Source organism: Trachemys scripta, chromosome 2 (assembly GCF_013100865.1).
Source record: "Trachemys scripta elegans isolate TJP31775 chromosome 2, CAS_Tse_1.0, whole genome shotgun sequence".
NCBI lineage: Eukaryota > Metazoa > Chordata > Testudines > Emydidae > Trachemys > Trachemys scripta.
The window spans coordinates 125,825,631-125,853,508 of NC_048299.1; the positions used below are offsets into that span (position 1 = coordinate 125,825,631).

At 40.1% G+C, this 27,878-nt stretch overlaps 1 protein-coding gene across 1 annotated transcript in view; it reads left to right on the forward strand.

Annotated features, from left to right (window-relative positions):
* Positions 1 to 1,655: 1,655 nt before the first annotated feature.
* Positions 1,656 to 27,878, forward strand: part of MARCHF6 (membrane associated ring-CH-type finger 6) — a 99,874-nt gene continuing 73,651 nt past the window's right edge. The window contains exons 1-5 of the mRNA XM_034761532.1: positions 1,656 to 1,798; positions 2,789 to 2,862; positions 18,817 to 18,960; positions 20,298 to 20,370; positions 23,462 to 23,627. Coding sequence (XP_034617423.1) covers positions 1,671 to 1,798; positions 2,789 to 2,862; positions 18,817 to 18,960; positions 20,298 to 20,370; positions 23,462 to 23,627 — 585 coding nt within the window. The 5' untranslated portion in view covers positions 1,656 to 1,670. The remainder of the gene's footprint in view (positions 1,799 to 2,788; positions 2,863 to 18,816; positions 18,961 to 20,297; positions 20,371 to 23,461; positions 23,628 to 27,878) is intronic.

Genomic DNA, 27,878 nt, shown 5'->3' on the forward strand with positions numbered 1-27,878 from the left:
GCCCGCCATACAATTTCTATTCCCAGATGTGGCCCTCGGGCCAAAAAGTTTGCCCACCCCTACTCTAGAACATCTCAGCAGTGCCCACAGGGAGGAGGAGCAATTGTTCTACACCATCTTTTGAGAACACTGAATAAGAAAGATATACTTACGTACCTAAGAGCAACACAATCCATTCCTGCTGTCCACAGATGAGTCAACCACACTTCATGTGTATAGTGATAATCCTCCTGGCTAATAGTGATAGGTTAATAAAAAGGTCTTATCACTATGTCTTATGAGGTAATAAAACTAACTGAGGCAAATTCAGTGCTGACCATATCAATCTGTAATATTACTGATGCTGCATTCAGAATGTTTCTGGGCTTACTGAATTTTAGCTTTGTAGTCCATGTAAATGATCCAGAGACCTGAATCAAATGTACCAATTTATTCTTCCTCCTCTTATCTCCTGAATTACTTATGTTTTTATGGCCAGTCTCTGAAAACTGAACTTGGGATGGACTATCTTAGCCTCATACACAGAGGCTGGTGTTCAGTACATACTTTGCAGTCTGTGGATGAAAATAGCTATGTATTGTTTCTGACTTTTAGAGAAAGTAAAACATTAACAGTTTGAGTTCCAGCTGAGCACAAAAAGATATGAACATAAGAAGATGTGGCACTTTCTTGAGTCTTTGACACAAATGTTTAACACAAGGCATGGAGCTGATGTTTTCATACAGATAATTTTTGGCTAGGATAATAACTCTTAAATATTTTATTTACTTAAGTGTTCCATCTGTATTGGTTGTGTTTAGCTAATTGTCAAGAGCATCTAGAGTTGGGATAGGCTTTGTGTCTGCTCTTATAAATAGAAATAACATGTTTTTCACTTCAGAAAATCTCCCACAGCTATGTTAATTCAGGAGAAAGCAGGTGATAGGGTTATGGAACAAGAGGCAGAATTTATTCTGCTCTTCTGTAGCTCCTGAAACCAATATTGCTTCTAATTAGGTAGAACTTGTGTCCACTTGATCAAGTATACCTTTCAGCTTTTGTCACTTTAAAGCAGTGAGGTTTTTTTTATATTTGTTTTTTAGTTCCTCTAAAGTGCTGAGAAAAATAATTTACTAGGGTCAGGGCTAATATCCCAAATGACACATCCTTGGTTAGATCTCAGACCTTCCTGTCTTCTGTTTACTTAGCATAAAACTTCTACAACTATTCTCAGCTTCCAATGCCAAGTTGAGAGGCAGCTGTCTGGGAGCATCAGCTTATGTCCTCAGATGACCCCTATGTGTTGCTGTTTTAGCAGTACAAATATCTTCACATCCAGTGTGCTCAGGCATGCATCCTCAGCAGTTGTGTGTTTGTATATACTTGTTAATTCCAGAACCTTTCATTCTGTTTTTTTTTGTGTGGTAGAGATTTTTATCAATTTTTTACGGTGGCAGGGTGTTCAGGAAGCAGAAGCAGAATTCTGTTCTGCTCTTCTGGAGCTCATAGACTCTTTATTTCTCCAATTAAGTTCAAAATATGTCTTGTGTATTTTTCAGTTTATTTCATTTTAAATCGGTCTGGTTTTATTTTGCTCTGTGGCATGATCCTTGACCATAATGCTATATTTTCCATTATTTTTTATTCTTAATTTATTTTGATATTAAATGTGTGAGGAAACTTTAAGCAAAATGATGATAAGTTTCTTGTTTTGGCCAGCAGACATATGTAGGGTGTGTCGGTCTGAAGGAACACCTGAGAAACCCCTCTATCATCCGTGCGTGTGTACTGGCAGTATTAAATTTATTCATCAAGAATGGTAAGTTTTAATTTTTTAAACAGAACACAAATGTTTTCTAAAAGGGATACTTGTTAGGTCTTCAGAATAACTACTTTGTAAACAGAAAAGTTAGTTTGTGGAAAAATTATATTTAAATGTAAACTTTTGGATGGTTCTTACAGGTTAGCTCGCATTGTCCGCTTTCTGTCTCTATAGCGTAAAGAGCATGTGAAAACCAAAGTATGTGCACCTACATGTTGTAACAGTCATTCCTGCTTACAAATACAGTAGTATTTGACTGGTAGTCTTTTATAAACTGTGCGCATCAGGAAGATAGCTGACTAAACTTACTCAATTATTAGTATATTTTTCTGCACCTTTATAGATATGAATTAGAGTGTAAAGGTCTAATGCCCAAGGGTAAATATCATATTTAAACTTTTAAAAATCCTATATTAATGCAATATTATGATTGCACAGTTAATCATGAAAATGCCAAAGTTAAAGCTGCCTCCCAGTGTGAATGAATTATGATAGTGGTTAATTACACAATCACTTACTATTTCAACCTTAGATATGCAGGTGTACTTTGTACAAACAATCCTCAGAGAGGAGAGAGGGAGGGAGAAAAAAAATTACAGGTCCACATTAATAGAGGTGCACGTGCCCTGTGTGTGTTAGCCTTTCGGATAGTAGTGTCTATAAGATTTGAGTTAATGCACACCCAAGGAGGGCACATCATCAGTAGTACAAACAATCTCTTTGAAGAGTCACACTTACCAGTGGTAGCCCACCCTCCTTTTCCATTTTTGCATACAAATTTCATTTTCATAGTGGTCCAATCTATCTGTATTGATTTAACAGACTTAATATATTTGATAAATTAATAAATCCAATTATTGGCTTTTCAACTGTAATTTTTTTAGACTTGAACTTTTCATAAGTGGCAGGAAATCAATTGCTTGGATGTCTTAAATTTTTAAGTGTAGACACATTTTAGCTCCATGTTCGTGTGTCTCTTTATTGCAGCTTAGTTCAGTGGCTGAAACACAGCAGAAAAGAATACTGTGAATTATGTAAGCACAGATTTGCTTTCACACCAAGTAAGTATATAACACCTTTTCTAGCTTTTTCAACACCTTTGTTTCCTTATTTTCTTATTTGTGATATTTATAGTAGTGATTGGCTTTTTTTTAATTTCTAAGTGTATCTGTATTGATAGTTTTGGTCTATGTCTCTTATTCTTGTTTGACCTGCAGCTCTTTTGAGTAGATCACAATATAGGCTTTTAAAAGTTTTTTCTTTGTAGCAAATAATACTGATTTTTTTCATCCACCTAGTTTCCAAGAAAGAATATTCAGTATCTTTTTGTTGATGCCCTCAGTTCCAGTTCATGGACTGTGAGCTGAGTTTAAATGAATTAATACATACAGTTCATTTTCAGTTACAGTGTATGAAGCAGGAGTAAAGTTCTGAGGAATCTGGAAGTTTTAGACTGCTAAAATGAGGTGAATCAAACCTGTAATCTATAGTTGACAAACTTTTTTCAATTGCTTTTGAAGTATCTATCTGTAAGAACATTACTTAGCAGAATTGACTTAGTATTTTACTAACTTCTTCCTAGCAACACAGTTGACACTAACAATGTGAGTTGATTAATGTACCCTAATGTTCTCCATTCATTCTACCACTACCTCAGTCAAAGTTGAGTAGCTACCACAAATAATTGTTTATCGTGTTAACTTCAATTTTCGTTAGTTGAATCTAAGCAGTTTAGTTAATTTTTAAAAACCTTAGACTCAAGAGCTGATCTTATCTCTATGCAGTTTCTGATGGGATGCATGTTCTGTTCTACTGGGTAACGAAAACTAACGTTGGGCAAAGTGTCAGATAAGTAAGGCCCCTGACCTATGTGGCATATTAGGCCTCAATCATTCCCCATTGCCCCCTCATTGCCTGTCCAATCAGTACAATATTCCTTGTATTATTTATTTTGATTCAGTTTACAGTAGAACCTCAGAGTTACTAACACCAAAGTTACAAACTGACTAGCCAGCCACACACCTCATTTGGAACCAGAAGTACACGATCAGGCAGCAGCAGAGACCAAAAAAAAAGAGTAAATTACAGTACAGTACTGTGTTAACTGTAAACTACTAAAAAAAAAAAAAACTTCTGTGTACTAAAGTTTCAAAGCTGTATTAAGTCAATGTTCAGTGTTAAACTTTTGAAAGAACTGTAACAGGGATCGGCAGCTTTTGGCACACGGCCCATCAGGGAAATCCGCTGGCGGGCTGGGACGGTTTGTTTACCTGCAGCATCCGCAGGTTCGGCCCATCGCAGCTCCCACTGGCTGCGGTTCCCCATTCCAGGCCAATGGGGGCTGCGGCAAGCGGCCTGGGCCAAGGGATGTGCTTGCTGCCACTTCCCGCAGCCCCCATTGGCCGGGAACGGCGAACCGCAGCCAGCGGGAGCTGCAATTGGCCGAACCTGCAGACACTGCAGGTAAATCGGCCCGCCGGTGGATTTCCCTGACAGGCTGCGTGCCAAAGGTTGAACATTTTGTTCAGTTACAAACACTTCAGACTTGCAAACAATCTCCATTCCTGAGATGCTCCTCCCAAATTCTAAGTTTTAAATGTGCTGCGTAAAGAGACTTGTTTTTTTTTTTTTTTTTAAACTAACGAGTCCCTGCATCCTAGGAACTGTCTGGGATGGGGAGGGAAGCTGGCGGTTTGAATAGTTGGGTGTTTTTTGTTATCCAGGAGGCAGTTTGGCTCTTGCTGCTGGAGGACATCTTTTTTTTTTTTTCTTTTTTTTTCCCCCCCTCACCCTCTGGATTCAGTTGCCTCTATCCCCAACTAACTAGGGGAGGAGTATTTTATTCTCCGTTCCAGGAGCCCTTTATACCAACTAGCTGTCACCTTGTAACCAACCCCAAAATCTGTCATAGCAACCATAATAACATAAAAGCATATTAGACTGATGCTACTACTAACATGATCAGAAAATAAATAGCTAATGTTGACAGTTTGGGGTTAACACCAAACAGATGAGTGGAGCATTTAGCATCTTTCAGAGTTACTGTTTCAGACTGGTTGGTAGACTCTGACATATGTTACTGCATTGCTTATACCTGCTTCTTGGTTATACTTCTAGCTTGCAAGGGTTTCCTCTTAAACCTTAAAAAATGAGGTGGATAAAAATTATTTTTAAAAAATCAGTGTTTATTTAAATAGTTTTGTTTTTTTTAATAAATTTATTTGACATTAGGACAACCTATGCTAAGGCCTTAACTTATTATAATTTATTAAAATAATTGAAGTTAAATACAAAAAAATAAAATAAAGTACATGTTTGCTGTCAAGTTTTAAGGAAAGTCAGACTACTGAGCTGGTGGAAGTCACTAACCTAAGCAATTTATTGAAATGGGACCAGCTTATGATAGCAGTAGACTCTTCTGTATGTGCAGAGAGAATGTTTTCTTCATTTCATTTTCTTCAGCTAGTTCAGTTCGATAGCTAGTTGAGAAAACAATTGGGAGTTAAAAAAGTAGGGATGCTTGTTTTGCAATCTCTGAATAAACACTGGGTATAAGAAGATGAGATGTGCTAGTGCTAAAAACTTGTAGAACATGGTGACCAGAAACAATCAGTTACTACAGATATTTCCTTTATTTAATAAATCAGTTATTTTTAAATGCAAAAAAAGTTTTGATAAACTTTGACTAACTTTTTTCTTGTGTATCCAGCATTTTTAATGTAGTTTTATTTGATAAAAAAAATTAAAATGCTGTTTTTGTGTATTTTAATTGAATTTGAATGTCCATCCGAACAGACCTTGACACAAATCACAACTAAATCATTACTCATCTGGTTAATAAGAAATGCATCATTCATCATTTTCTAGTATAATAAAAATTAGGAATCTGAATAAAGAAGTTAAATTTTATAGTTGCGCAAATAAATGTGATTATAAATATAGTGTATCCTCTGGTTACACTAAATTTGGTGCTGCTTTTTGCTAAAGGCTATATTTAGTTGCAACAGAAAATCCACCTTGATTCTTGGGCACAACTGTGTGGCATTCTAAGAGAAATCCATAATTTTGCAGCAATCAAAAGGCCAACTAATTGAATTTTACATGGGGCTCTGTTAATAACTTACTTCCATTGTTTTGCAGATATATTTTAAGTATGAGCAATACAGCACTTACCTCTAAAGAAGGCAGGGGGCATTTAAACACAGTTATGAATGGTGAAGAGAAAGTTTGAATGCTTGTGCACATATGTATTCCAGTTAGGGTGTGTGTGCATCCAGTGCATTCGAGTCAGAGATGATTGGGCAGCAGTACCCACTGGGATGCTTCCAGCTGAGCACATAAAGGATGGGGCCACCCTGACCCTTCTCAGTTTCTTCTCACCATCTGCAGTTCACTGTCATTCAGTACTTATTAGCACTCTTGTATATAGTTAGCTTAGTTTACACAGTAGTTAGTGACAGGCTTTTTTAAAATCATGTTTTCTTTTCTTTCTGAGTTTTTGAGAGAAGTCTCTTCTCTATTTCCTTGGGTGGTACTCCTGTACTACTGCTGCTACTGAAGTTGTCAGTCAGAAAATCCCCAGGTTTTAAATAACATCTGTTCTCTCAGGCTGTCATGCTGCTAAATGATGGATGTACAATGGTTCCTGTTTTATTTAGAAGGCTGCATTCCAGAGAGGTTCATCTACGTAGCTCCTTCTCCATAAGAGCAAAGAAATCTAGAGAGAACTGGCTGAGAATGTATCTCATGAATCCATGCTCCTGGCCTCCGGTACCAAGTGTCCCTGACTATCTTTCAATAAGGAGTGTTCTGGCAGCCACTCGATATTTGGTAGACACTCTGGTGCTGAATACCTCTTCCTCTGAAAGAGGGTGAAAGCACTAGGAGTCGACCAGAATGGAGGCACCAGTCACAGTCTCCAGGGTCATCACTTAAACCCCGTAAGGGTATATCTACACAGCCTGTGGGAGCAAGCCTTCCAGCCTTCAACAGACTTGGTCTAGTGGAGCTCAGCTAGCACTTGAAAAATAGCTGTGTAGACAGTGATTTGAAGTTGCAGCTCATGTTGAAGTTTGGGCTCTGAAGCCTAGAGTGGAGGCTTATACCTCAGTGGGGGGCAAAGGGGAAAAGGGTAGCTTGAATTCTGGTACACCCTTTTAGCCCATTTACGTCAGGCCTTGACCACAGCCTCCTTACTACCCACATGTAAAAAAGCTGATCAACATTATCAAGTTCCAACACTGGGTTTCAAACAGTTCTTACTCCATGCAAAGATCGTTTGTAGTGGTGGCTGTAAATGAGAGGTCCAGGCCAGGACAACAGAAGTCTAACCCTAGGGACAAGGAACCTAAAAAGCTTGACTAGCAAGGCAGAAAAAGCTACTCCACAGTGAGCTTACAGATGAGAATCACAAATTACCAAGCGGATCTCTCCAAATATAAGTTTATTAATTGGGACTCCCTTACAGTATTTACGGACAAAATGCCCAGTGATCTCAGCTGGAGTTCAGGCTGTAATGACAGAGGGCCAGCTCATAGCCGGAACATCACTTCTGGTGGTCTTGACATGACAGACACAGCCTCACAATCTGTGACAATGGGCATAGTGAGGAGAAGGTCCTCATAGCTTCATGCTTCCGGTTTCCCTAAGGAAGTACAAACAATTGAGGGGCTTCCCTTTGAAAGGTGCAATCGCTTTAGGGACAAAACAGATAAGGCCTAGAGATCAATTAGAATTCACATGCTCGCTCCCAATGGGAGGCATTACAGGCCCAGCCTTATCAACCAGTCTCTCTTCCACCTAGACAATGTGATCCAGCTAGGCAAAGACATAAATTTCCTAGGCTTCTGCCACACTTGACCTCTCATCAGCATTTGCAAACCTCAAAGCAGCAGGTTTAACTGCTTACTCAGGAGCAGAATTCACGTTGTACCAGATCTTCCCAACCTGTCCCTCCCTTGGGAATTAGTTGTACCACTTCCACAGGGTCTGGAATGCCATAACCTCAGATTATTGAGTTCTAGACATTGTGGAATTTGGGATTAGCCATTCCCTTTCAGTCCCCCGTTCATTCACCTTCCCACTCCCTGTTCAGGGTCCCTTCTCATGAGATTGTACAATCTCTTCTCGCTCTTGGAGTTATAGAGCAGATTTTTCCAAAGCATAGGAGAAGTGTTTCTTATTCCTATTATTTTCTCATCCCTAAAAAGAAAAATTCTAAGGCCTGTCCTAGACTTAAGAGTCCTGAACACCTTTATCAAAACAATGGTGTTCAGGCAGTATTCCTTCTCTCGATTTGAACGACTGGTGTGCTGCTCTTGATCTACAAGATGCCTGTTTTCGTGTGTCTATCCACCCCAGCCACAGGATATATCCTAGGTTTTCGGTGTGGGGATCGCCACTATCCATATACAGTACTTCTGTTCAGCCTCTCCTCAACCCCCAGAAGCTTTTATAAAGCTTATGGCAGTGGCTTACCTAAGGGTATCCAGGTATTCCCGTATCTGGACAATTGACAAATCTGTTGTCACTACAGGCAAAAGGTCACAGATGGCATCCATCAGATCCAGGCACTACTTGGTTGAGTCTGGAAAATAAACATGGACAAATTGACAATGTGTCTGTTTTAGAGAATTGAGTTTATTGAGGCCATTCTTGGCTCAACATGTGCAATCACATATCTACCTCTGGGAATGTTCCAGTCCATTTTAACCCTATGCACCAGTCTATGGTCTCTCTCGAGAACAACAGCAAGTTTCTGTCTCAAGCTGCTGGGACACGTGATATCCTGCACACATGACTGAGCTTGCCAGAGTTCTTTGCATGCACTAGCTGAATTTGCACCACCAATGGACAGCCCTGTTTGAGAATCGCCTAACTTGGAATATTTATGTATACAACCACTTGAATAAATGATTACTTACCTCTACAATAACTGGTTCTTCAAGATGTACCATGTATATATGTATTCCATGACCCACCCTCCATCCCTGCTACTCTGAGTCTATCAACTAAGATTCTGGTATGAAGGAAATAGAGAAAACAGGGGAGGGGAGGGGAGGGTGGCCCTGTCCTTTATGCCCTTCATTGGAGGCACTGAGAGCACATAAAATTCATGAACTCCCCTGATGGGTACTGCTGACAAAAGTGTCTGGCTTGAGTGCACTGGACAAACACACCTGAAATGGAATATAATTGTGCACCACACATCTCAAAGAACCACAGTTTCTATGTATTAACAATTTAGTTCCCTTAAAAGTAGAGTAAAAAGGGGAAGCAATCCCAAATCAATTGCAAAACATACATCTAGACCTAAAAATATGTACATAAGTATGTATTAAGGGGAATGGAAATACTTTTTACCTGTCAGGGCTTAAGTTTCAGTCCTTGGGGGTCTCTCTTCTATAACATCTGGTGACCGCAGTTAACACCTAAACTGTGCAGGAAACTGTGTTTTTTACATTCCTTTAGGTGTGAATGAAATTATTAATTGTAAGTGGGATAGGAACAGAACCCTCAGGTCTTGGCAGGAAAGTGCAGGAGTTGATTTCAGCAATTGTATATTAAAGTAATTGGCCAAAACTTGAAAATCAGGTCACTTTATTAGATGTTTGAAAACAAATCCAGAAGCCTAGTGTAATTCTAGACATCCATTTTTAAAAATTTGCTCTTAGTTGTGGTTAGTCAGTCTACGTGTTGACTGAACAATAACTGTAAAAATAATTTGGAATCCATTTTTTCATTATTTCTGTAAAAAGCATTTCAGTTCACTTTTAACTAACTATTCTTTCTTCTCTGAGTTTCTAAAGAGCAACTGTTCCACAGTCCCCCACTTGCCTCCATGTGATACCCTAGCAGGCACTCTAACATCACACCAAACAATCATTAGTACTGGAGCTTGCCTACTGAGATAGATAAGTTTATTTCCCACTATTGTATAATTTTAAAAATCTATCAGTATTCCTACCTGACATCCTGTAGGATGTGAAATAAGAGCATTAAAAACTAGGGCTGTCGAGTGTTAATTTAAAAAAAAAATCATGATTAATCGTGTGTTTAAAACAACTAATTGCAATTAATTGCTCTGTTAAACAGTAATAGAATACCATTTATTTAAATATTTGTGGATATTTTCTACATTTTCAAATATATGTTAATTAAAACACAGACTACAAAGTGTACAGGCTCACTTTATATTTATTTTTAAATATTTATTTGCACGTAAAAAAACAAAAGAAATAGTATTTCAATTCACCTAATACAAATACTGTAGTGCAATCTCTTTATCATGTAAGCTCAACTTTCATTTGTAGGATTATGTACAAGAAAAACTGCGCTCAAAAATCAAACAATGTAAAACTTTAGAGCCTACAAGTCTACTCAGTCCTACTTCTTGGTCAGTCAGTCACTCAGACAAACAAGTTTGTTAACATTCACGGGAGATAGTGCTGCCCGCTTCTTGTTTACAATGTCACCGGAAAGTGAGAACAGGCGTTCCCATGGCACTGTTGTAGCCGGTGTTGCAACATATTTATGTGCCAGATAGGCTAAACATTCGTATGCCCCTTCATGCTTCGACCACCATTCCAGAGGACATGCTTCCATGCTGATGATGGGTTCTGCTTGATAACGATCCAAAGCAGACGCATGTTCTTTTTCATCATCTGAGTCAGATGCCACCAAGAGAAGGTTGATTTTCTTTTTTGGAGGTTCGGGTTCTGTAGTTTTCATATCAGAGTGTTGCTCTTTTAAGACTTCTGAAAGCATGCTCCACACCTCGTCCCTCTCAGATTTTGGATGGCACTTCAGATTCTTAAACCTTGGGTCGAGTGCTGTAGCTATCTTTAGAAATCTCACATTGGTACCTTCTTTGTATTTTGTCAAATCTGCAGTGAGAGCATTCTTAAAATGAACAACGTGCTGGGTTATCATCCAAGACTGTTATAACGTGAAATATATGGCAGAATGCAGGTAAAACAAAGCAGGAGAAACCAGAGTTCAGTCACAAATTTAACGCATTATTTTTTTAATGAGCATCATCAGCATGGAAGCATGTCCTCTGGAATGGTGGCTGAAGCATGAAGGGGCATACAAATGTTTAGCATATCTGGCATGTAAATACCTTGCAATGCCGGCTACAAAAGTGCCATGTGAACGCTTGTTCTCACTTTCAGGTGACGTAAGTAAGAAGCAGGCAGCATTATCTCCCATAAATGTAAACAAACTTGTTTGTCTGAGCAATTGGCTGAACAAAAAGTAGGACCGAGTGGAGTTGCAGGATCTAAAGTTTTACATTGTTTTGTTTTTGAGTGCCGTTATGTAACAAAAAATCTACATTTGTAAGTTAGACTTTCAGGATAAAGAGATTGCTCTACAGTAGTTGAATGAGGTGAATTGAAAAATACTATTTCTTTTGTTTATCATTTTACAGTGCAAATATTTGTAATTAAAATAATATAAAGAGAGCACTGTGCCCTTTGTATTCTATTGTAATAGAAATCAATATATTTGAAAATGTAGAAAAACATCCAAAAATATTTAATACATTTCAATTGGTATTCTATTATTGTTTGACAGTGTGATTAAAACTGCAATTGTGATTAATTTTTTTAATCACGATTAATTTTTTTAGTTAATTGCGTGAGTTAACTGTGATTAATTGACAGCCCTATTAAAAATATAAGTATGAAAAAATGCATGATACCAAGGATGGAGGGTGGTAGAAATAGGCTTGTCTGGTCTTTGGATGGACACAGTTTTATATAAAGCAAAATAAGTTGCTCACCTTCCCATCCAACACAGTCTGCAATGCTGATGAATGGTGGGTTTGGCATTGCCAGCTGAATGAATACTGGGCTGTTAAATGGAAGGAAACCAGTAGTGGGGTATCAGCTCTTCAGTCCCCAAAAGACTAACTTGTAAGTTAAATAACATGTTCTGAAATGTGCTCTTGCCTTGTGTGAATTAAAAAAATCAAGATGTCTTTGTATGTTAACCTGAGTAGTGCTCATATTGTTGTAATCCTTGTCCTTTCTCACTCATTCCCTTCCTGCTGTTTATCACCGTTCATGCGTATGTTCACTGTCCTGGTTTATTGAAGTGACAGTTAAAAATGTGAATGGATTGGCTCATTTACCTAGTTATTCTCAAGCAGTCAGAACAAATTCAATGACCATTGAAACAGAACATTGCACTATATTATTTTATTCCACCATTGTCATATTATTTTACAAAAAGAGCCATGATGAGAGAGCTCTGTTTACTTGCATTGAAAGAAGATTCTGATTGTTTCTGCAGCGGTTCTCATAAGGTGGGATAGGATCCTGGATCTGCTATTAAACAGCATTTTTTAGCAATTTACTAGGAGTCAAGTAATAAACTGTTACATGATTTAGGGCACTTACAGACTCTTCTGAACTACTTTTTGCAAATTGGGACACTTAGCATGGTGTATATACTCATTTTTAAAAAAAGCTTTTCAGACATGTATACTTGCAAGTTAGGTCAGGTCTGCTGTATTTTAAACTTGTAAAAGTTAAATCTGAAACTATTCAATTTTGGTAATAATGTGCAATTATTGCCTAGTTTTTTATCGAGATGTAACAGAACAGCAGGTGATCATGTACTCTGAATATGATCTTGTACTGACCATATCATTGTAGTATCTGGGAACTTTCCAGTTAACTGGCATGATTAATGCTATCATATATGGTTTATTCCTTGTCTCATCTTCTCCCCAGGGGAAAAATTGTGTGCTCAGTGCATAATTTGCATTGAATCATAATTGTTTCACTACTTAAGTAGAGAGGGGGATGAGGCAAAGTCTAAGCCAGGGATTGGCAACCTTTGGCATGCGGCTCGCCAGGTTAAGCACCCTGGCAAGCCGGGCCGGTTTGTTTACCTGCCACGTCCGCAGGTCCGGCTGATCGCGGCTCCCACTGGCTGCAGTTCACTGCTCCAGGCCAATGGGGGCGACGGGAAGCAGCTGGTGGTTTAAAAAAGGTCATTGCGGCAGGCTTGAGTTGGTGCATAGTTTCTCCAGTAACTTGCCAGTGGCAACCTCTCGTCTGATATGAAGAGGAGCAATATTGCTCAGAACTGGAAGCCATGGGAGTGGAGTCGGACGCAGGGTACCAGAGATGATGCGCATGGCGGCATGCAACTGTGTATCCACTAGTTTGGTGTGTGACTATCGACTCCAAACTGGTGCGCAGTACTCCGCCACTGTCTTTCAGTGGTTTGCCAAGTCACTTTGCATGTCTTTTTTTTAAAGTTGTAACTGTAGACCTGAATTGCATGGCAATAGTGTCATGAAGTGAGCTTATTAGGGGAAAGAGGTTAATGTTAAAACTGGCTTAACCTGTAGTGGTCCAGTTGATAACTTCTGATTTAGATTTGGTTGTCATTGGCATGCTGTGTCCATATTGCCAAGAGGTAATAGCTTTGTTGAATTCATGTCAGTTTCTTGCATTTTTGATGGTTTGGTGGAGATGTTTTAGCAACAATGAAAAACGAGTGAACACTGGACGATTGATACAAAATCCTTACATCCTTTGACCCTAACTTTGAACATGAAAGCTGCTAGATTATTTTTACACTTGACTGCAAACCACTCCTTACCTCAGAAGTGATAACTAATTTACTGTGCAAACCATCCAGATAATGCCGGAAAACAGAACTTCAGTGACTAATTGCATTTTTGTCTGGAGGGGAATGGATGTTGGGGACTCTCTCCTAGCCAACCACTTTTTCAAATTGGCAAAGAGGATTAAGTTTTTTTTAAGAGGACCTTTTTTTTTTACTTTTGGCCACCAGTCCATCTAAAATTAGTTTTATTTAAGGAAGAAAACTGAGCTAAACCATAAGGGTTTTTTGGGCTGTCTTCCCTCCCCCTCCCCCCCCCCCCCCCCCCCCCCCGTTAGTCCCATCGCTATAAGTCGTTTTCATCATTTCTTCGCTGCCTCCCCGTTTCCTTCACTCAGCCTTTGTGGTACTGTATTTCATTTACCTATAAGGCTAACATTTTGTTGGGCCTTTTACCCTTCCACTTTTTTTGTCTGTCTTGATCTTTCTTTCAGTCTCTTTTCCATTTTTCTGGGAGTAGGGGTAAGGTTTCTGAAGACAAGTTAGTCTTCCCGTCTTATTCTGCCTAGTATCATGGCAACTCTCTCTCTAATTTAGAATCAGAAAGGAATTTTATTTAGTCCTATCACTTGGTTCCTTGTTGGCTAATAAGTAAAGATTACTGTTAAGAAGTGGTGTTAAAATGCCGTGTTGGACAACTCTTTCCAACTTTGAATTTCCAGTTGTGCTATACATCATTATTTATTATTGTATTACTGTTGTGCTTAGGAGCCCTAGTCATGGACCAGGACCCTGTGTGCTAGGCACTGTACAAAAACAGAACACAAAGACAGTTCCTGCCCCGATGAGTTCACGGGCTTCTGTGAATTTTTGTTTATTGCATGTGACCTGTGACATAACCGTGACAAAGTCTTAGCCTTAATTATTATTAGTGCAGGATTTACCAAGAAAGTAACTACCATGATGATACCAGATAAGATTATAATACAAATGTATAGTAAGTATGCAGTCAGTTTTAATATGCAGCATTCATAAAACTAAAGCAAATGGACAGCATGTTAAATATTTTGAGTGCTCTCCTTTTGAAATGCTGCCCTGTATTCTCATGCTTCTTTTTATTTCTCTAGGTTAAAAAAAACAGTCCTTACAAATGGCAACCCTTTTCTCCCCCAAACACAAACACTCAGCTAACATGTCAGACATAGACCATTTGTGAAATTAATTTTAAAGTTATTCCTTATATTCAGAGTCATGCCAAAATTACCCTACAGACCAGTTCAAATGCATTAATTACTTCTGTATACTGATGCTTCCATTTCACCTTCCTAATTCACCAGTTGATAATCCTCTCAGAGGCCATTGGAAGCAAGAGAGGCAGATTGGATATGAGGAGATATTAGGAGGAAGAGAGAGTGTCTCAGAAAGACATGGGCTCTGGGGTGCCAGGGGATGATGGGGGGAAATTAACAGGGATGTGTTGTCATTACCTGAGCCCACCCAAATCCACCACTTACAACACATCCCTACACCTACTTCTGTCTAGGCTTGCCATGGGTAAGGATCTGTGGCTGGGGTAGAGGCAACCCGGTGTAACCTTTATGCCAGGCACTTTCTATTGAGGGGCTACCCAAAACACTATTGTTTTTATATGGCTGGGAGCCATGAAGTGCTGATGATGTCTTTGTGCAGACTCTCCGGGCTACCCTCTGCATGGTCCTGGTCTCCTCCCCACATATTGTATCATCCCCTCCTGGATTTCTTGACTTGTTATGCTGCAGCACCTTGAGGAGCCAGGGGGAATGATAAGAAGGATGGGGAGTGGGGCTTGAACAGAGAGCACAAGGAGTTTGAGGGCAGCAAATCAGGCTATGCACTAGGTTTTTTAGAAGTAGCTATCAAATTTGATTGAGACGTTAACTTTGATAGCTATTCCCATCCCTACCAAAGTTGTTGAAGACTTCTTAAAAACCTGGAAATTTTCTCCAAATAAAGTTTGTTAAAATTAGCTAAGTGTCCTGAAGTTGTCATACCACCAAAACAGCAATTGAAAGGCCACCTTCTTCACATTTCTTCAGCTCACTCAAATTAATTACCCAAGACACACATGCCTACTCCCATTACTTCCACACAAAACATACAGTCTCTAATTGCAATTGTTACAACACATCAGCACATTTCTAACCAATCCATATGATCAGAATTAAAGGCTATATTTTATGTGGAGGTCAGAAGAGGAGGAGGTATGTGTTGTAAATGGTGGATTTAGGTAATGAGAAGATAAAACAACAGCTGTAAGTTGTGTGGGCAGAATGGATTGATTTAAATAAAAGTAACTTAAATCAAGTGGAAAGCCTTGATTTAAATGATTTTAATCAACTTCTCCATTTGTACTTCAGATAATTTTCTGAAGAAAGGTGCATTCTCATTGGTTTATATAACCATTAAAATGTTGATTTACAACTAAACAGAGCCTTTACAATAGATTTGATAGTGTACAGCAAAAAGATGTGTATATATATACATTTATTTAAGAAGTTATATAGCTCATTATTTTCAGTTTCTTATTAATTGTATATTTTAGTATGTTAGAAAAGGGTGAATGATATATTCCTTATTTGCCACTATTGTGCCATATTTATGAAGCTTGACCTCAAAAGTTAGATGTTTTTCCCCCTGATTTTTCTTTATATAGAAAAACAGCCTTTAACTCAAAGGTTTTGATACAGGCTTATTGATTCAATAAATTTATTTTTTATTTAAATGTTTTAAGAGATTATTATAAAAAATGTACCCTTTAACATATTTTTGTATTAAATTCAGATTTCATTTTAAACAGGTTTATTTTTAAAAAGAAATGTATTGTAATTTAAATAACAAAATAAAAAAACTCCCAACTTGTGTCTCTCAAATAAAAAAATTCCGATTTAAATTTAAAATAACCGATTTGTATCCACCCTGTGTACACTTGAGCAAACTAAACTGGTTGTTAATAGTTTGGAGGAATAGTCTGTAAAATGTACTATAATAGTTACAGACAAGCCCAAAAATTAGGCACTTGTGAAAGGGGTATGTGTTGGGGAGATTTACCATTAGAGAATGGCTTCACTCTGCAGAAGGGTGCCATGATAGTATAAGGTCCGTAGAGATGACTGACCCTGTGGGGTACAAAATAGACATTTAAAAAAAAAAACTTTATAAAATGGTGCAGTAGCTTTAGTCACTTACCTGATCTTCATAAATCAGTTTGTGATGTCATCTATATAGTTGAATTATGTGTGGAATGTCCCTCTTAACTCTGCTATCTTGGACATTATGCATATAAATCTAAAATGGATGGATTTTTCTTAAACCTATTTGTAGATTCTTTTAAATGTACAATAATCTTTGGTTTATTCTTTCCTGGTTTTAGAACTAAGCAATGACACATCCCATTTTGATATCAACTGTTTCTTACATGTTTAGTTGATGCAAAGGATGCTGAATGGGAAAACCTTCTCTCCCCGCCCCCCATTTAACCTTCTGTTTATTTAATAACATAGTTTTAAAACTAGAATGGATATTTTAAGTATTGTTAAAGTAAGATGTATATTGGGTATTCTCTGTAAAATATTTAGCCTTTGGAGGAAGTTCTGATAATTAACTTGCCCATCTTCCTATTTATACTGTCAAGTTGTCTTTTAAATTGGTAAACACTGGCTTGTAAATCGTTATTTCAAAAGTCACACAAGTTGAAAATAAACTGTAAAATTGCATTTTAAACTCCTGATTCTTAAATTAAAAACCTGTCCTAATTCACATATGGGCAAGGAGAAGGTTAACAGTTGCCTCTTTGGTAAAGCAGTTTTAATTTTATTACAAGCAATATGCTGCAGTTTTTAGAAAAAAGCTAGCAAATGGGGAATATCAGTTTAAAGGCCAGACTTGTGGAAGCCAGCCTCTGCACTCATCGTTAATGTGCCTTGTGTGTCCAAATACCTGATTTGTGGGTGTGATCAGGTACTTAGACATTGGAATAATCTTTCTTGGGTCTGCAAATTATCGTGGGAGCAAAAGAGAAGTCCACAAAAGATAGGGCTCAGAATTTTGACCAAAATATTTGCATCCCAGGGCAGTTGTACTTTCTAGAGTTAAGTCTTGTAGATGCTCATATTATACAGCAAATGGAATATTCAGTGTCTTGCTTAATTTTTGAAATACATTTCTTGTTAATAAAATAGAAGTTTTATTTCCTTATTGCTGTTGATAGGTTGTGTTTTGTGGCCCTGAGTGTCCGAGAAGTTTAATGTAGGGAGTATATGATTGCACTGTATAATGAAACCTGGACTTCAATGTGTTCACTTTTATAAATGTTCATATATAATAAAATGTTTAGTTGGACTAGATTTTTTTTCAAAATAACTCTTCCTCTGTCTAATAAACTATTGAGCAGTTGCATGTAAGAACATACAAAAAAATCATATTAGTAAGTCAGAGCCTGACTTTTGGCTAGCTGTGAGGTATGCAGGAGCCAGATGAAGTGGTTAGAACTTAAAAATTATATAGTATGGAAAAGTTATTGAAAAATTAGACCAAAGTTTTTGAAACTTCCCAGACAGCTGAATGACATAACCAGTGAATTCATTTTAAAAGAAGGAAAAAATATTGGATTGGAATAGCTATGGTGTAAACCTTTGGAGTTTTGTTGTGAGAACTGTTTTGAGTTAGTCTCTTATGGTTTTAGATCAATATTTTTTAGTGACTGCTTTTCTCCTTGTGCTTTTATCCAACAGCTGATATCATCTGGAAACAGTTCCTAGATGTGTACATTTTAGATGTTGGGTATTCTCTCTGGAGGGCCCTTGAATTTGGAATTTTCTTCTCCCTTTCTTGGCAGGGCCTGAGTTTGTTGACTTTTCTGCATGATCTGTTGCTTAATTAGCTTTTCTCTCAGGGGGCTAGGTTGAGTAGGGAAGTCTCTTGTGATAAAGGAGGGGAGTTCTATATATTTGGGTGATACTGTGTTATAGAATTTTAAACTTTTGGTTAGTTTTTTCTCTCCTTTCAAGGCCTATGGTGTTGGGCTTGTTCTGAGGTAACCTGGATTTACTGGTAGAGATGACGGTGTTAATGCCCCAAAACAAAAACTTCTCAAACTCTGAAGTGTCTGTAAAATAGTTGTTCTATAAAGTTAAATACATGAATTAAGGAGAACTTGTGGTTTAAAGGTTTCATTGTCACTTGCCTGGGATGGCCTGTAGTGGATGTATAAAGTGTGAAAACAGAGTAAATGTTCACTTATTCTTGGCTTTGTGGCTATTTGTTTGTTGTTGCTGTACATTTTTCTTAAATATAATTTAAAAATTATGCTATGGCCTGCGGGGCTATATTATGCTTTTATTGCAAGCACATATAAAAACTGTTTTATAAAAGTGTTTTTCTTTTCCTCTCCTTAGTTTATTCCCCAGATATGCCTTCACGGCTTCCAGTCCAAGACATTTTTGCTGGACTGGTTACAAGTATTGGCACAGCAATACGATACTGGTTTCACTATACGCTTGTGGCCTTTGCATGGTTGGGAGTTGTACCTCTTACAGCATGTAAGTATTAAGTTTTTGCATTAAAATACTTTCATAATGATGTTCTTATAACAAGCTTGCAAATAGCCATCAGCTTTAATACTTCTCATGTGTTATCAACTTTGTGACGTGACCACGCATTTTATTTCAGATGTTTATATTTTGCAGTATTTTAATTACTTTATCTAAGAAACTATCCGATTCATAAACCAATAGCATAGTGCAAACAACAGCTAATAGATAGGAAAACAGAGACTATTTTAAGGGAATGTTAATGAAGCATGAGAATACAGGACAGCATTTCAAAAGGAGAGCACTAAAAATATTTAACATACTGTCAACAGCCCTAGTCTCAACCCAAAGGTCCCTCCCAAAACAAACCTGAAACTACATATTTTATAATATAAATAAAACAAATGTTTAACAAAACACCCCTGGAATTAAGATAGGTGCATGCAGGGCTGGTGCAAAGATACTTTGTGCCCTAGGCGAAACTTCCACCTTGTGCCCCCCCTTGCACATCGGTTCATTGAGGGGCAAATCCCAACGAGCCTTTATAGACCCCAGGGGCCAGCCGTGCCTAGGGGCTGCTCCCCAGACCAGGTTCTCCCCTCCACGTCCCCTGAACTCCCCTGGAGGGTGCACAGCCCCCCTGCAATCCCTCCCCTTCCTACCCCACCCTGGCGGCCCCCGCCCCAAGTCCACTCACTGGCTTTGCCGGGCTTGGGCTGCTGCAGCAGCTCGGCAGGGAGGAGCCGCATTCTGGGGGCTCATGCAGCAGACGCATGTGGGCAGAGACCCCTGTGTGCCCCCGGTTTCTCCCTCGCCGCGCTTGGGCTCTGTGGCTCCCGGCAGTGTGAGCCGCCGCTGCCCCTCCCGGAGCAGGCTCAGGGCCCCGCGTCCCGGTAGTGGCTCACATGCCTGGGAGCCACAGAGCCCGAGCATGGTGAAGGGGGACCTGGGGGGTGCATGGGGGCCTCTGCCCTCATGCATCTGCTGCAGCCTGCAGGAGCCCCCCGGGGGGGGCGCCAGGCCACAGCCTGGGCAGGAGGGGTGGGGGGCACGGCTGCTCCCCGCTAGCGGCGCCCCCGCCTTTGCAGGGCTCCTGCCCCCATCCACGCCAGTGCTGGGAATAATGTGTGAATAACAACTATATAGTAATACCTGTTGTGACTTATGTCTGAATGAAATCTTTTTGCACATCTGTATTGGTTCCCACCAATTGGTTTTAGCTTCTGTCCCAGAGGTAAATTGTTACTAGGGCTAAGAGCAATCTGGAATAAACTAGTAATGGTCACTTTAGAGAGTTATTCTCTCATAACTGAGGGTATTTACAGCACTTTGTTTCTTTTATACAGGCCGTATCTACAAGTGCTTGTTTACTGGCTCCGTGAGCTCACTATTGACACTGCCGTTAGATATGCTGTCAACGTAAGTACTAACCAGCCTGATATATGTGACTTTTTAACCAGATGCCTATTAAAGTTGTGGCTTTTGGTACTCTCAATTCCCAATTCTTTTTCATTATCTTTGCAACTTGCTCTACTGATTCCTTCCCTAACACCCCCTCTTCATTAAATACTTGGAAAATTACTTTTTCTGCCACCATCTAATATTTTAACATTATTGACTTCATTCTGTAATCATTCTAATTAACATTTGTTTGTGCAATAGCTGATTCTAATTCCTTGGGCGTTCATGGAGATTGAAAGGAAAATTGAAGCTGTCAAGCAGAGCTTGTACTGAATCAAATCTGAAATGAACATTGCTAAATTAAACTACCGTATATACTCGTTCATAAGCTGAATATTTTTGGTAAAAAAGTGACACATCAAAGAGCGGGGGTCGGATTATAAATGGGTCTACACCAAAATTTGGTGATTTTAAACTCTATGGAATCATTGAATTGAATATCTAATACAGGGGTCGGCAACCTTTCAGGAATGGTGTGCCGAGTCTTCATTTATTCACTCTAATTTAAGGTTTCACCTGCCAGTAATAAATTTTAATGTTTTTAGAAGGTCTCTTTCTATAAGTCTATAATATATAACTAAACTATTGTTGTATGTAAAGTAAATAAGATTTTTAAAATGTTTAAGATTCTTCATTTAAAATTAAATTAAAATGCAGAGCTCTCCGGACCGGTGGCCAGGACCCGGGCAGTGTGAGTGCCACTGAAAATCAGCTTGCGTGCCGCGGGTTGCCTACCCCTGATCTAATACATTGCCGTTTTGTTTACCTGGAGCACCTGCAGGCATGGAGCCCCTCGGCTCCCTGTGGCCGCGGTTCGCCGTTCTCAGCCAATGGGAGCTGCGGGAAGTGGCGCCATTTCCCGCAGCTTCCATTAGCTGGGAACAGCGAACCGTGGCCACAGGGAGTTGAGGGGCTCCATGCCTGCAGACGCTCTAGGTAAACAAAACGTCCTGACCTATCATCGGCTTACCCTGATGGCCAGGAGCCAAAGTTTGCCAACCCCTGAAATATAGGGTCGGCTTGTGAAAGGGTCATACAGTCTTTGCTATTTTTACCTAACCATCTTGGGGGGTCGGCTTATAAACAAACGGGCTAATGAACGAGTATATATGGTAAATTGTTTCTTACAGAAATTTAATTTGTGAGTATCTTCTGTTTTTTCTTGTTGTTCTTGAGGACTATTTTCCTTGTGTTTCTCCTCCGGCTTTATCCTGTAGAGAGTCAAATCTCTTACAGAAGTGTCTCCCTGGAATAACTAGTTCTTCTTCAAGTGGTGTCCCTGTGGATGCTCCACTTTATGGGCACCCCTTTCACTTTTGATTGGAGATTTTTGGTAGCAGTGTTTCTTCTCCTGGTACATGTGCCCTACACATCCTCATGCTCTGTACCAAGGCTATATAGGGCTGCGTCGGTGAACTGCCCACAGTTCCTTCTCAGCCAAGCAGTCTACAATATGCCTGTTCGTTGTGTACCTGTTTTCCCCTTTTATTAGTATTTTTGTTTTATAGATGGTTCTTCGTACTAGCAATAGTAGTAGGTTTAGTACCTTAGAGTTGGAATGTTTGTTCTCCTTTTCCTTTAAAAAAAAAAAAAAAAAAAATTTTTCCTTTTCCCCTATTGAGGGACTTGAACAACTTTTTCTTCTGTTGAGGATACCGGACTCCCTGAGATTTAAAAGGTGCCTCTTTTGTTGAGAAGCAATCCCTGTGGGTGGTGGTTGTGACGGGTTGGATCACAGAAACCCCCTTGGGAGCTGCCACCTAATGTGCCAAGTCTACCTCTGCTCCTGTTTTCCCTGCCAGCTCAGGACTCCAGCACCCTGTCTTGCTGAGCCAGACACTCCCGTCTGCTCCAACAAAGACTCAGAGTCTAAATTACTTGCCCCAAAGCTGCAGGTTTACCTGAAAACAGCTCACAGAAGTGTGCTTGTCTTTAGCACTCAGATGCCCAACTCCCAATGGGGTCTAAACCCAAATTAATCCGTTTTACCCTGTATAAAGCTTATGCAGGGTAAACTCATAAATTGTTTGCCCTCTATAACACTGATAGAGAGATATGCACAGTTGTTTGCTCCCCCAGGTATTAATACATACTCTGAGTTAATTAATAAGTAAAAAATGATTTTATTAAATACAGAAAGTAGGATTTAAGTGGTTCCAAGTAGTAACAGACAGAACAAAGTAAGTCACCAAGCAAAATAAAATAAAATGTCTATGTCTAATCAAACTGAATACAGATAACCTCACCCTCAGAGATGCTTCAGTAAGTTTTTTCCTCAGACTGGACACCTTCCAGGCCTGGGCACAATTCTTTCCCCTGGTACAGCTCGTGTTCCAGTTCAGGTGGTAGCTAGGGGATTCTTCATGATGGCTCCTCTCTCTCCCTGTGTTCTGTTCAACCCCTTTATATATCTTTTGCATAAGACGAGAACTCTTTGTCCCTCTGGGTTTCCACCCCCCCGACCCCCCCACCCCCGGAAAAGCACCAGGTTAAAGATGAATTCCAGTTCAGGTGACATGATCACATATCACTGCAAGACTTCATTACCCACTTGCCAGCACACACACATACAGGAAGACTCACAGGTAAAACACAGCCATCTGCAGACAATGGTCCTGGTTAATGGGAGTCATCAAGATTCCAAACCACCATTAATGGCCCACACTTTGCATAATTACAGTAGGTCCTCATAGTTATATTTTATATTTTTAGTTTTAGATACAAGAGTGATACATTTATACAAATAGGATGATCACACTCAGTAGATTATAAGCTTTGTAATAATACCTTACAAGAGACCTTTTGCAAGCATATTCCAGTTACATTATATTCACTTATTCATTATATTCACTCCCTTGAAATGGAAATATTACTTGTATGTACATTCCTTATTAAAGGAGCTGGGAAACGTAGCTCTTCAGATCACAAAATGAGAACTTAGTTTAACTGATTTTGACTGAGGGATTCTATGTGAACAAAAATGATTGGAAATTGTTTTTTTTTTTTTTTTTTTTTTATATTAACATAAATGTCTTGTTCTTTTTAACAGGGAAAATTTATTGGCAGACTGTTTGCAGGGTTGTTTTGTGGTGACATGCACACTCTGTGCATTTATCAGTCTAGTGTGGTTACGTGAACAGATTGTCCATGGAGGAGCACCACAGTGGTTGGAACAAAATCAACAGCCACCCAATGGTCTTGGCCAACAAAATGAGGTAAAAGTTTGTAAAATGCAAATTAATTTAAAATAAAGTTGTGGAGGAGGGGAAAAGGGGGGGATGTGCACATGGAAGAATAAATGGTGAAAAACCTGTCCACTTCAATTTAATACATTTTACTGCAAGGGGATCTTATTTCTACACTTTCAAATATATAGTCCTATGTAACGAGGAGTCCAGTGACACCTTAAAGACTAACAGATTTGGGCATAAGCTTTCGTGGGTAAAAAACCCCACTTCTTTAGATGCATGGAGTGAAAATTACAGATACAGGCATAAGTATACTGGCACATGAAGAGAAGGGAGTTACCTTGCAGATGGAGACTCAGTGTTGACAAGGCCAATTCAGTCCGGGTGGATGTGGTCCACTCCCAATAATTGATGAGGAGGTGTCAATACCAAGAGAGGGAAAATTGCTTTTGTAGTGAGCCAGCCACTCCTAGTCCTTACTCAAGCCCAATTTAATGGTGTTAAGTTTGCAAATGAATTGTAGCTCTGCAGTTTCTCTTTGAAGTCTGTTTTTGAAATTTTTTTGTTGAAGGATGGCTACTTTTAAATCTGTTATTGAATGTCCTGGGAGATTAAATGCATCCAAGGGTGCTGAGGGAGTTGGCTGATGTGATTGCAGAGCCATTGGCCATTATCTTTGGAAATTCGTGGCGATTGGGGGAGGTTCCAGATGATTGGAAAAAGGCAGATATAGTGCCAATATTTTAAAACGGGAAGAAAGAGAACCCGGGGAACTGCAGAGTGGTCAGCCTCACTTCAGTCCCCGGCAAAATCATGGAGCAGGCACTCAAGGAATCCATTTTGAAGCATTGGAGGAGAGGGAGGTGATCAGGAACAGTCAACATGGATTCACCAAGGGCAAGTCATGCCTGACTAACCTAATGGCCTTCTATGGTGAGATAACTGGCTCTGTGGATATGGGGAAAACGGTGGATGTGATATATCTTGACTTTAGCAAAGCTTTTGATACGATCTCCCACAGTATTCTTGCCAGTAAGTTAAAGAAATGTGGATTGGATGAATGGATTATAAGGTGGCTAGAAAGCTGGCTAGATTGTCGGGCTCAATGAGTAGTGATCAACGGCTCGATATCTAGTTGGCAGCTGGTATCAAGTGGAGTGCCCCAGGGGTCGATCCTGGGGCTGGTTTTGTTCAACATCTTTATTAATGATTTGGATGATGGGATGAATTGCACCCTCAGCAAGTTCGCAGATGATACTAAGCTGGGGGGAGAGGTAGATATGCTGGAGGGTAGGGATAGGGTCCAGAATGATCTAGACAAATTGGAGGATTGGGTCAAAAGAAATCTGATGAGGTTCAACAAAGATAAGTGCAGAGTCCTGGACTTAGGACGGAAGAATCCCATGCACTGCTACAAGCTGGGGGCCGACTGGCTAAGCAGCATTTCTTCAGAAAAGGACCTGGGGATTACAGTGGATGAGAAGCTGGATATGAGTCAGTAGTGTGCCTCATTACCAAGAAGGCCAACGGCATATTGGGCTGTATTAGTAGGAGCATTGCCAGCAGATCGAGGGAAGTGATTATTCTCCTCTATTCGGCACTGGTGAGGGCATACCTGGAATATTGAGTCCAGTTTTGGTCCCCCCACTACAGAAGGGATGTGGACAAATTGGAGAGAGTCCAGCAGAGGACAACGAAAATTATTAGGGGGCTGGGGCACATGACTTACGAGGAGAGGCTGAGGGAACTGGGGTTATTTAGTCTGCAGAAGAGTGAGGGAGGATTTGATAGCAGCCTTCAAATACCTGAAGCGGGGTTCCAAAGAGGATGGAGCTCGGCTGTTCTCAGTGGTGGCAGATTACAGAACAAGAAGCAATGGTCTCAAGTTGCTAGAGTAGATATGGGGACAGAGTAGGCAACAGGGTTTGTTACAGGGATTAGTTCCTGGGTTGGTGTTTCTGTTGTGTGATGTGTAGTTGCTGGTGAGTATTTGCTTCAGCTTGGGGGGCTGTCTGTAAGCAAGGGCTGGACTGCCTCCAAAGGTCTGTGAGAGTGAGGGATCGTTTTCCAGGATAGGTTGTAGATCATTGATGATGTGCTGGAGAGGTTTTAGCTGGAGGCTGTATGTGATGGCCAGTGGTGTTCTATTATTTTCCTTGTTGGGCCTGTCCTGTAGTAGGTGACTTCTGAGTACCCGTCTCGCTCTGTCAAGCTGTTTCCTCACTTCCCCAGGTGGATATTGTAGTCTTAAGAATGCTTGATAAAGTTCTTGTAGGTGTTTGTCTCTGTCTGAGGAATTGGAGCAAATGCAGTTGTAACTTTGGGCTTAGCTGTAGACAATGGATTCCTGGATAGAAGCTGGAGGCATGTAGGTAAGTATAGCGGTCAGTAGGTTTCTGGCATAGGGTGGTGTTTATGTGACCATCACTTATTTGTACTGTAGTGTCCAGGAAGTAGATCTCTTGTGTGGACTGGTCCAGGCTGAGGTTGATGGTTGGGTGGAAATTGTTGAAATCTTGGTGGAATTCTTCAAAGGCCTCCTTCCCATAGGTCCATATGATGAAGATGTCATCAATGTAGCGTAAGTAGAGGAAGGGCGCTAGGGGATGAGAGCTGAGGAAGCGTTGTTCTAAGTCAGCCATAAAAATGTTGGCATACTGTGGGGTCATGCGGGTATCCATAGCAGTGCCACTGACTTGAAGGTATAAGTTGTCCCGAAATCTGAAATGGTTGTGGATGAGGACAAAGTCACAAAGCTCAGCCACCGTGAGTGCCGTGGCCTCCTCAGGGATACTGTTCCTGACAGCTTGTTAGTCCACCCTCTTGTGGAATATTGGTGTAAAGAGCTTCTACATCCAGAGTGGCCAGGATGGTGTTTTCAGGATGATCACCAATGCATTGTAATTTCCTCAGAAAGTTGGTGGTGTCTCGAAGATAGCTAGGAATGCTGGTAGCGTAGGGTCTGAGGAGAGCATCCAAATAGCCAGATAATCCTGCTGTAAGAGTGCCAATGCCTGAGCTGATGGGGCGTCCAGGATTTCCAGGTTTATGGATCTTGGGTAGCAGATAGAATATTCCTGGTCGGGGTTCTAGGGGTGTGTCTGTGTAGATTTGTTCCTGTGCTATAGCAGGGAGTTTCTTGAGCAGATGGTGTAGTTTCTTTTCTTAGTGGGGTCAGAAGATAGTGGCCTATAGAATGTGGTGTTGGAGAGTTGCCTGGCAGCTTCCTGTTCGTAATCCGACCTGTTCATGACAACTACAGCACCTGCTTTGTCAGCCCCTTCGATTATAATGGAATAATTCTTTCTGAGGCTGTGGATGGCGTTTCGTTCTGTACGGCTGAGGTTATGGAGCAAGTGATGCTCTTTGTTCACAATTTCAGCTTGTGCACATCTGCGGAAGCACTCTACGTAGAAGTCCAGTTTGTAATTTCGACCATCAGGAGATGTCCACGCAGAATTCTTCTTGTAGTGTTGGTTGGAGGGTTCCTGTGGGTCAGTCGACTGTTCAGTGGTGTGTTGAAAATATTCCTTCAGTTAGAGACAGCAAAAGTAGGCTTCCAGTTCACCGCAGAACTGTATCATGTGCATGGTGGTGGTGGTGGTGGGGCAGAAAGAGTCCCTGAGATAGGACAGACTCTTCTGCTGGGCTAAGTATGTGGTTGGATAGTTAAGCAATATTGTTGGGTGAGTTAAGGGTACCACTGTTGTAGTCCCCTGTGGCATGTAGGAATTTAGATAGTTTACTGTCCTTTTTCCTCTGTACAGAAGTAAAGTGTGCGTTGTAAATGACTTGTCTCGTGTTTGTAAAGTCCAGCCACGTGGAAGTTTGAGTGGAAGGTTGATTTTGTATGAGACTCCAGTTTTGAGAGCTCATTCTTGATCTTCTCCTGTTTGCTGTACAGGATGCTGATCGGGTGGTTCCTCCGTTTCTTTGAGAGTGTGTGGCACAATCTCTCACCATAGTCAGTGTAGTATGTCAATTGCAATGGATTTTTTACCTTCAGTCCATTTGGTATGATGTCCATCTGTTTGCACTTGGAAAGGAAGATGATGTCTGTCTGTATCTGTGCGAATAGGAGCCAGTAGGAGAACATTTCAATCTCCCTGGACATTCAATAACAGATTTAAAAGTAGCCATCCTTCAGCAAAAAAAACTTCAACAAAAAAACTTCAAAGAGAAACTGCAGAGCTACAATTCATTTGCAAACTTAACACCATTAATTTGGGCTTGAATAGTGACTGGGAGTGGCTGGCTCACTACAAAAGCAATTTCCCC